This window comes from Bidens hawaiensis, unplaced genomic scaffold (assembly GCF_021521415.1).
Source record: "Bidens hawaiensis isolate Kalapana, Puna unplaced genomic scaffold, B.hawaiensis_p1.1 tig00034716_1, whole genome shotgun sequence".
NCBI classification, from domain to species: Eukaryota; Viridiplantae; Streptophyta; class Magnoliopsida; order Asterales; family Asteraceae; genus Bidens; species Bidens hawaiensis.
This window is the reverse complement of record NW_027496032.1, coordinates 208,410-218,871: the sequence shown is the minus strand read 5'-3', so window position 1 is coordinate 218,871 and position 10,462 is coordinate 208,410. Positions and strand designations below refer to the sequence as shown.

The 10,462-nt window shown below is 36.1% G+C and overlaps 1 protein-coding gene and 1 pseudogene across 1 annotated transcript; one reads left to right on the top strand and one right to left on the bottom strand.

The window, feature by feature from the left end:
- The first annotated feature begins 345 nt into the window (after positions 1-345).
- LOC143586597 (11S globulin seed storage protein G3-like) lies at positions 346-2,424 on the top strand. Its single transcript, XM_077068112.1, has 3 exons — positions 346-867; positions 1,237-1,502; positions 1,580-2,424. The coding sequence occupies exons 1-3, from the start codon at positions 468-470 to the stop codon at positions 2,408-2,410; spliced, it is 1,497 nt and encodes a 498-aa protein (XP_076924227.1). The 5' UTR covers positions 346-467; the 3' UTR covers positions 2,411-2,424.
- Positions 2,425-4,026: 1,602 nt separating this feature from the next.
- On the bottom strand, positions 4,027-7,062 carry LOC143586614 (11S globulin seed storage protein G3-like; annotated as a pseudogene).
- Between the last annotated feature and the right edge of the window lie 3,400 nt (positions 7,063-10,462).

Here is a 10,462-nt window from a genome sequence, read left to right as displayed (position 1 = left end):
GACATTATTACCTTAAGATGTAATCTTAGTTACAAAGTTTATTATCAACAATTCAACTAAGACATGAAATATATCATATAATCTAGACCCTAAACCATATGTTCGAATCATGATTTTACATGAATACCTCTCAAGGATTTACACTGACCGAATCATGTAAGTTCTTGAGAACATTATTTTTGGAAAGGATATATTAAACTTTTAGTCGAGGTAATTACTTAACATGATAAAACATGCCTTGATTGTTTGAAAAATTTGTTAAACAATAAAGGGCAAAAAAAAAATTCAAATTTATCAATATGAGCAAAAGGAACCTAGCCTACATATGGTTATTGTTCATCACCGTTGGATATATACTTATGAACATCATCTTCATCACACATAAAGACACACACACTTATACACATGCACCATGTCTCACCTAGTCATCTCCCAAGTGTTGATCTTCTCCTGGCATAACCTCATACATGTCACTTCCTTCTTCCTCATCTTCTACTATAAAAACCCTGCTTTACAACACCAATTCACCACATCACATCCCACTTCACACTACAAACACAATGGCATCCAAAGCTTGTTTGCTTTTAGCTTTCTCTCTTTTCCTTACCACTGCCTACAGTCTTGATCTTGCCCGCACACAACACCAGCAACCGCAACAGAAACAAAACCTGTGCCAGCTTCAAAACATTGAGGCGCTTGAGCCCTACAACGTTATCCAGGCTGAAGCTGGTTTCACTGAGATCTGGGACAATAATAACCAACAGTTCCAGTGTGCTGGTGTCGATTTTGTTCGACACCGGATTCAGCCTGGTGGACTCTTCTTGCCTTCCTACCTCAACGTTCCCATCTTGTCCTTCGTCGAAAGAGGTATATATATAGTACGGAGTATACAGTATACACATATATTATGTCCAATATCAAGTCTCTAGATTATTGAATGAAAACAAGTAACGGTTTTTCTTGAAAATCAAGGCCAAAAACACGTAATTTGATCTCAACCATAATCTATTCTTTCTTTTTATTATAATTTTTTGATACACATACCAAATAAAAATTAAAAAACTAAACAGATAGTTATTCTAGACTTTCAAACTATTAACTAAATCCTTTTTAATTAAACTCTTAATTTCCAGATACCTCTTTAACTTGTACTTTCTTTCAAAACTGACTCACTATATGTTTATAATTTGTTTCGGGATTAACTTTCAATAATTTTTAATTATTTGATATTTACAGGTCAGGGTGTTCATGGGGTTATATTGGCTGGATGTCCGGAAACCTACGAATACTCTCAGGAGCAACAGTTCGACCGTAGAGGACGCCCGCAGCAGTTCCAGTTTCAAGATCGTCATCAAAAAGTAGAGAACGTGTACCAGGGTGACTTGATTGCCACTCCCACTGGAGCAGCTCACTGGCTTCATAACAACGGTGATTCCGAACTGGTGGTGGTTGTCTTCTTCGATACTCAGAACAATGATAACCAGCTTGATGCAAACTACAGGGTAAGTAATAATATATTACATTACAATAAGAGTTCATGTTAAAAGATATATACTAAAGTGAATAAATAACGTTTCAGAGATTCTTCCTAGCTGGAAACCCTCAATCACAAAGCCAGCAGCAACAGCACCAGCACCCGTACCAGTTCAACCGCAACATCTTCAATGGTTTAGCGGTGGAGTTCCTAGCCCAAGTGTTCAACGTCGGCAAAGAGACTGCCCAGAAGCTTCAAGGGCAGGACGACCAGAGAGGTCACATTGTTAATGTTGGACAAAACCTTCAAATCATCCAGCCGCGACAACAACCCGAATATTACCAAGCTGGAAGAGGAATTAGCAACGGTCTTGAGGAAACCATTTGCGGTTTGAAGGTAAAAGAAAACATTGACAACCCTTCCCACGCAGATTTCGTAAACCCGCAAGCCGGAAGGATTGCAAGCCTCAACAGCTACAAATTCCCTCTTCTCAAGGAACTTCAACTCAGTGCGGAAAGAGGCGAGCTCTACCCGAATGCAATCCAGTCCCCACACTGGACGGTTAACGCCCATACTCTTCTCTACGTAACCGAAGGTAGCTTGAGGGTGCAGATTGTGAACAACGAAGGAAACTCGATTTTCGACGATGAGCTTCGTGAGGGACAGGTGGTGGTGATCCCGCAGAACTTTGCGGTGATCAAGAGAGCCGGTGAACAAGGGGCCAGATGGGTTTCGTTCAAGACCAATGATAATGCTAAGATAGCGAACCTTGCAGGTCGTGTGTCGGCGATCAGGAGCTTGCCGTTGGATGTGGTAGCAAACTCGTTCCAGCTGTCTAAAGAGCAGGCTCATCAACTCAAGTTTAGCCAGCGAGAGACGGTTTTGTTCAACCCAAGTTCTTTCTGGGGCCAACAGATGAGGAAGGCTTTTGCTTAAGTGAAGTGAGATTTGGAAGAATAATAAAACATGTAAAAGAGTTGTGTAATAACTCGAGAGTAATAATAAGAGCTTAATGTATGTTTATGCAGTTATCTAAATAAATGTATTATCTAGTTTTCGGTATTTGTCTTGTAGCAAATAACTTATATATGTCTTTACCTTTGTAATGTTAATTAAGGATAATATATAAAAGGGATACTTCCCTAATCACTAGACACAAGCTTGTCAATACATGTACAAGTATCGGACTAGCTACATAGCATTTCCGAACAAGAAAATGATGCAGAAGTGTCATACCATCGTTGTCTAGGGTAATTTTATACTCCGTACTAGTTATACAGTTCTTTACAATAGTATACACGACCAGCCTAAGGTAGGGAAGAAGTGGGTGACCGTCCAAGGTTATGGTAAGAATAATAATTTTTTAAAAAGCCTAGTAATAGATCAGGGCTTCTGGATTAAGGTAGTTGATGGTTTTGATATACAGTGTGCTAAAAAAATCCTCTAGTGTGCTGGTGTCCGCTTTCTTCGATACCGGATACAACCTGGTGGACTGCTCTTGCCTTCCTACCTCAACGCACCTGTCTTGTCATTCATCAATCAATGTATACCGTACACACATATATAACAAGTCTAAAGGCTAGATATACATGCACCCGTCTCACATCTAATCCTACGCCATTTTAGAAGACCTCCGGATAGACATTAAACGACTGTTTTGACCAAAAATATTTTAAAGTTTGACAATCTATCGCCAGAAACAAGCATCCACATATATATGGGCCGAACAACCGTTTTAGCCAACAATTTTCAAACTTTGCCCCCTATGGTCAGAATGGTCTTCCACATATTGTTTAAATGGCTGTTCTAACCAATAGCTTTTAATACTTGACTTTTTTTTTGTCAAAACGGTGGTTTCTATAGACGGCCATTGTATAGTTTGAAATCAGATTGAGTTTCACAATTCAAAACGGGGTAGCTGTGCAGCTTGTTGCACGCTTGCTTTATGTTTCGATGTAATCATTACATTTGAATTTGATATACATTTATAATCTTTACAGGCCGGGGTATACACGGGGTTATATTGCCGGGGTGTCCCGAAATCTATGAATATCACATGAGCAACTGAGCAATGGCTCGACTGCCTATTCTCACTATACATATCTTTAGTTAAAGACAAAATATTAAATAGCAACCCATCAGTTTCTCCCTTGATTAGAGTTTATTAGAGCTACTTATAACAGCAATTAATTGGTCTTTTGATTGGGTTATGACTACAATTAATTGTCATTTGACTGGGTAATCTAGATATGTATCAGAATGTTTCATGTAGTTTCCTCTTCTGTATAAATACATATTTTAACTAATCGTTTCCATAGACGATGTACTTAAGTACCTAGAGTTAAACAAATAAATGCAAGTATCATCTTTTTAGTCTACAAAAAAACTTGGAGAAAATGAAATGAAGCTGCACAATGAGATTACTAAAACAGCCGATGATAATATTACTTGTCAAGGAGTTAAAAATTATTGTTGTGGACATTTTGGATTATTTTTGGTGTATTTGAAAAGGTCTTTTGACAGCATATTTGTGTATTATGGACAACTTTTTGTTTAATGTTTATGCATTTTTCATGAAGTACATACAAGCCAAAACCGTAAAACCAAACCGAAACTACTCCTTAAGTCCTTAGATTATTATACAACAATGTTGTATCTTTATTACTCATCAAACGTTCCCTCATCAAACTGAGAAAAAAAAAGTAAACACTTCAATTAAGCTGAAGCACTCTCTTGGCCTCCAAAAGAACTTGGGGTGAACAAAACCGCCTCGCGCTGGCTAAACTTAAGCCGTTGAGCATCCTCCATCGACAACTGATACGAGTTCACCACCACATCCACCGGCAAAGTTCCTGATCGCCGACACACGACCCGCAAGGCTCGCTATCTGAGCATTATCATTAGTCTTGAAAGAAAGCCACCTGCTCCCTTGCTCTCCGGCTTTCTTGATCACCGCAAAGTTCTGCGGGATCACCACCACCTGTCCCTCGCGTAGCACGTTATCGAAAACCGAGTTTCCTTCGTTGTCCACTATCTGCACCCTCAATGTTCCCTCGGTTATGTAAACAAGATTGTGGGCGTTAACCGTCCAGTGTGGGGATTGAATTGCATTTGGGAAGAGTTCACCTGTCTCCGCACTTAGTTGGAGTTGCTTTAGAACCAGGAATTTGAAGCTGTTGAGGTTCGCAATCCTTCCTGCTTGCGGGTTTACAAAATCCGCATAGGAAGGGTTATCAATGTTTTCTTTTAGCCTCAAACTGCAAACATTTTCTTCTAGACCATTGATTTGTCCGCCTTGTTCTTGTCAGGCCCGGCTCCGAGAACGGTTAAAAATTTTGGCGCCAAAGGCGAAATTTTTTTTGGGCCTTAATAAAAAAGGGTATCTTGTTGGGTTTAAACAGTTTAATTTTTAAATGACCCTTAATTTTTTGAGCCTTATGACTTGGTTGTGTAAAGAACATTTTTTTTATAAAAATATGGTTAAAATGACTCAAATGAGGTTAGAACCCACAACCTCTTGGTTGAAAGTCATACCCCTTTACCACTAAACCAAGCTAATAGTTGTGTAATTAAGTTTAAACATTATATATACATACTGTTTTTCATAAAAATATATATATAATTTTTTTTAAAAAAAATCCGGGCCTATCGGGATGTCGGGCCGGGGTCCGTCGACCACCCGTCCCTCCCTTATAGCCGGCCCTGGTTCTTGTTGTGGTGGTGGTCTGCTTAATTGAAGGTCATCAAAGGCATGAACAATGTGACCTCTTTCGTCTTTCGGTCCGAAAAGCTTCTCGGCGGTCAGCGTGTCGATGTTGAATGCTTCCGCTACGATCCAAGGACTCAACCCTCTAAAGATGTTGCCAGTAAGTTTACCTTGTGGCAACTCCATTAGATGTTGAGTATATGCATTTCCAGCTAGGAAGAATCTCTGTATTCAAACTACAATCCTTTAGCTCAACATTTGATCATTAATTAGTAAATTATATTAGGGAAATTTCCGAAAATAGCCCATTTCGACCAAACCTTTCAAGAAATATCCCAAGATCAACCAAAATTCCAAAACTAGCCTAAAAATTGCGTTTGATCCGACGGAAACCGTCCCTGATCCGACAGATTAATGATCCTAGCAGGATGCGCCACAAAGTATACTATTCCGTCGGATCCGACGGTTTACGTTTTTGTTCGACGGCTTAATGAAACAAACCAACGTAATAATAAGCAGACGGATCTGACGGTGCAGTTCATGCTTCCGTCGGATCCGACTGTTTAACTTGTGTGGCAAACCCTAGGTTTTTCAAATCGGGGTTTGGGGTTTTGATTTGTAGATTGAAATTAAACATTATGGTTGTGTTCTCCTCGAAAAACTAAACGATTTGCATTATGGATTTTCTTGATTTTGTATAGAGATAAGAAAGTTGGAGATGTAGGTTTTTTTTAAAAAATTCCGTCGGATACATTGATACGTTGACACGTGGCACGATTTTGAATGTTAAAAATTCCGTCGGACGGTGTTGAAATAACGTCGGATCCAACGGACAAAAAAATAGACTATTTTCGAATTTTTTTTATAAACCTATGTTATTTTTGGAAATATCTGATCAAATTAGGGTATTTTGAGAAATTTCTCATATATTATAGTGTAATGTGATGTGTATATGTATTATGTACCCTAAGGTTTTGATCAAGCTGGTTATCAATGTTCTGAGTGTCGAGAAACATGACGACAACAAGTTCGGTATCACCGTCGTTATGAAGCCAGTGGGCTGCACCGGTAGGGATGGCAACCACATCACCTTGGTTTAAAGTTTCTATTTTTTGATGACGATCCTGAAACCGAAACTGCGATTCTCTACTGTCAAACTGTTGTTCGTAGGTTTCGTGCAATCCCGACAATATAACCCCATGAATACCACGACATGTAAATGGCTAATTTTGTGAAAAGTAGTGATTACATCGAAACAGAAGGCAAATATATCCGATCAAAAGACAATAACAAATTACTTGTTTTTCTTCAAGAAATGAAAGACTTGTATGGGACTTGTTAGATGTATAGTAGTATATATACATATATACCTTTTTCGACGAAGAACAAGACGGGTGCATTGATGTAGGAAGGCAAGAGAAGTCCATTGGGGTCAATGCGGTGTCGAATAAAGTTGACACCAGCACATTGGAACTGTTGGTTAGTAGCGTCCCAGATATCGGTCGAACCACTTTCGGCTTCGAGGACTTCGGAGGGCTCGAGCGCCTCGAAGTTTGGAATATGGCACTGGTTTTGTTGGCGGGCAAGGCAGGTGGTGAAGAGAAGTAAGAATGCTAGAAGTAACAATGGTTTGGATGCCATTGTTGGTAGTGTGTTGTGGTGAATAGGTGTTATGAAGTAGGAATATATAATGGAAAATTAAGATGAAGTGTGTAGTGACATGTATGAGATTATGCAAGGAGAATATGAACACTTGGAGATGACTAGGTGAGACATGGTACATGTGTATAAGTGTGATCGACATATGTAGACTAGATTCCTCTTAGGGGAAAAATATCAAAATACTCTATTTAATCATCAACTTTAGGAATTTGAATTTTAGCTATTACAAAAGTAAGATAAATGCTTTGTAAAACTACTCTAGCTAAGTGTTGCGAAAAAATGTGTATAAAGATTATATATTTATTATTTAATATGTTGATCAATTGTATATCATAAATGAAGTACAAATATGTATTAAAAAAATCTAATCAATTTACAAACTAACACATAACAGAATAATATGAAAATCTGTATGTCACGTGTATCTACAATAATTATTAAAAAATGTATTACATTTGTAACTTTAGTTTGCAACTTTGCATTATTTCAAACCAAAAAAGAATTTGCTGGAAAAAAAAAACAGAAGGTAATGGCCCATTGGGCTCATTTGTATGATCGGTATTAGAGGTGTACAAATCGGGCTTTTTAAATACCCGGGTTTGGGTATAGAACCGGGTTCGGGTATGACCGGGTATTGGTAATAATCGGGTCGGGTTCGGGTCGGGTATTGTCTCTAAAAACCATACCCTATGCATCGGGTTCGGGTAGGGTATAGAACCGGATATTCTAAAACCGGGTATTTGAATACCCTATTATCGGGTATTGAAAAACCCATATTTACGGGTTTTTCGGGTTTTTTCCGGTATTTTTTTGGTATAGATTGGATTTTTTTAAAAGTTTACACTTTTAGGGGTATTTTTCGGATATTTTTAAGGTATTTTTCGGGTATACATCGGGTATTTGAAATACCCGGTTTCGGGTATTTGAAAACCCCGGTTCCGGGTTCGGGTATTACCGGGTACAAATCGGGTCCGGTTCGGGTTCGGGTTTTAGTGCCAAAATGCATACCCTATCCGTACCCTACGGGTAGGGTCGGATACGGATTCAGGTATTAAAAACCCGGGTATTAAAAAAACCGGTTTCGGGTTTTTATTTCGGGTTAGGTTTTTTTTTCACCTCTAATCGGTATAGCTATTTATTAGATTGCTTATCCATCCAAAATTTAAGAATGGGCCCAATTGATGATGATTGGATTCTTCTCTGAGAATTGATAAATGAGATATTGAGATGTATCAATAAAGCTTTCTCTTATGTGTCAATATAATACTATTATTAATGTATTATTATTAAAATTCCTTGTTAATTTGTCAATAGAAAACTGAGTTTTTATGAGAAAACTTTGAAGAGAATAAAATTAGAAACGGTCATAAAACTATTAAATTGGCGTATAATAACAAAAATATATGAAATATGTTATTGACACATTAAATATATTTTTATAAACTCGTTATTCATATATCCCCTCTACATACGTGACATATGCTTGCAGTTTGCATATGAAGACAATTATTAAAGTTTTATAAGTAAAGGAAAAAAAATTATTTGTTTCGTATTTGTGAGGTAAGAAAAGTCGGTTATTTGTAATTATTCAGAAAAAGATTTTGACTAAAGGTATCAAAGAGGGAAGAATCAAATGAAAAGTTGGTTTCTTGATGAAATTATTAGCGTTAATATATTATATTATATGTCACTTAGAAACAGAAAACATCATAGTTCCACAATTAGTCAATTTAGTGAGGGTTTTTTCTAATTTAATATAAACAAATATATATTTTTTTTAATTTAGTATTATTAATTTTTTAACACCAAACCTTTTTGTTACCCCTAAATTATATACACCTTTCAGATATCGAATATGGGTTTCCACCAAATCGCACTGTTCTTGAGTTTTTTTAAATAAGGAAAATGAAAGGAAAACTAAGGATAGTTAAAAAATATGTGTTCTCAGAATGGAAAGGAAATGAATATGAGGAATTAAGAGGGATTAAATTGATGTGTTTTCTCAATAAATTATCCTCCCTAAAATGGGTTGATTACTAAGGATAATATAGTTATCCTTTCCTTTCATCTAATTTCCTTCCAACTCAAGAACAACCCTAATTAAAAAAAAAATTCATTCCCTTACCTTCCCTTTCTTATCATTCCCTCTCCTTTCTTTTTCTTTCCTTGTTAAAAAACTCAAGAACATGACGAAAGAGATATAACCTCTTACCACTTGGTCAAAGCCTCGGTATATTTTTAATTTAAATGATATCAAATTCAATCTTTACATTCGATACGTATAAACTAATACAACGATCTTGTTTAAAATATTATAAAAACAATTTAATTAGAACAGTTTATACATACTAATACTACTTTTAAGTTTATATACTTTACCATAAGACTAAAACATTCAAACCAGGGGTGGCAATCTTGACCAATGAGTTGAATGGGTTGTATCAAAATATATAATATGTGTCAGAATGGGTCAAACTAAAAAAGAAAAATGATTGAAACGGGTCAAAACGGGTTGACATTTCTCGGGTTTTCTTTTTTATTTTTTTTAATGGAACGAGAAAAACGGGAAAAACTTTTTGGTATTTTTACTTTTTACGTTTTTGATTTATATTTCGAGTTATAATTTTTTGATTATTTTTTTTGAATTTTTTGGTGAGGGGTTTTGAAATGGGTCAAAATAATAATTAAAAATTTATAACTCGATATATAAATAAAAAACGTAAAAAGTAAAAATACCAAAAAGTTTTTCCCGTTTTTCTCGTTCCATAAAAAGAAAAGAAAAAAAACCGAAAAAATGTTAACCCGTTTTGACCCGTTTCAATCATTTTCATTTTTTCTTTTTTTAGTTTGACTCATTCTGACCCATATTATACATTTTGATACAACTCATTCAACTCATGGGTCAAGATTGTCACTCCTAATTCAAACAAATAGATAAAGTTGAGTAAATAGTTATAGGCATTGATTTTAATGTGACGCCGGCCTATTTATCCTTCATTAAATATGGTTGTGTTTTATTGTAGAAGTACTTATGCAATTTTTATAATTTTTTCATTTAAATTAGTTATGAATTAAATGTGAACAAAAAATAACAAAGACAAGGTCGGCCCTTAAGCATTGGCAAACAGGATACCCGGCCGGAGCACGGGTTTTTTTGGGGCAGAATGTATATGTGTGTATTAAAATTTATTAATTGGGCCATTTATATAAGAACTAAAACCTCATAGGTTATCGAGTTGAACCCAAATAAAAAGGATTGATCCACAAACCTTAACTAATGATACATAATAATAACGATGCATTAAAAAGTAATAAAGAAAGAAACAACAGCGATGTATAATGTTAATGAACTTTTTCTGGAGTTCAAGTTATGTGACACATTACAAACCATTGAATTTATTTAACGATCCTAGATGTTTTGAAGAATTTGAAAGACCTCGATTATTTTCCAAATGCAAGAATAGCTTATAGAATTTTGTTGACTATTTTATTCACTATGACATCTACATAAAGAAGTGTTTTGAAACTTGAGTTATTGAAATCTTCCTTCCGATCCACAATGTCCAAAGAAAGACTTAACGGATTGGTGATGATAGTTATCGAGAACGAAAATCTTAGAA

Coding starts and splice junctions, on each gene's coding strand:
- LOC143586597 (XM_077068112.1), top strand. CDS start 468: ATGTCACTTCCTTCTTCCTCATCTTCTACTATAAAAACCCTGCTTTAC. Junction 868..1,236: donor CTTGTCCTTCGTCGAAAGAG/GTATATATATAG, acceptor TGATATTTACAG/GTCAGGGTGTTCATGGGGTT. Junction 1,503..1,579: donor AGCTTGATGCAAACTACAGG/GTAAGTAATAAT, acceptor ATAACGTTTCAG/AGATTCTTCCTAGCTGGAAA.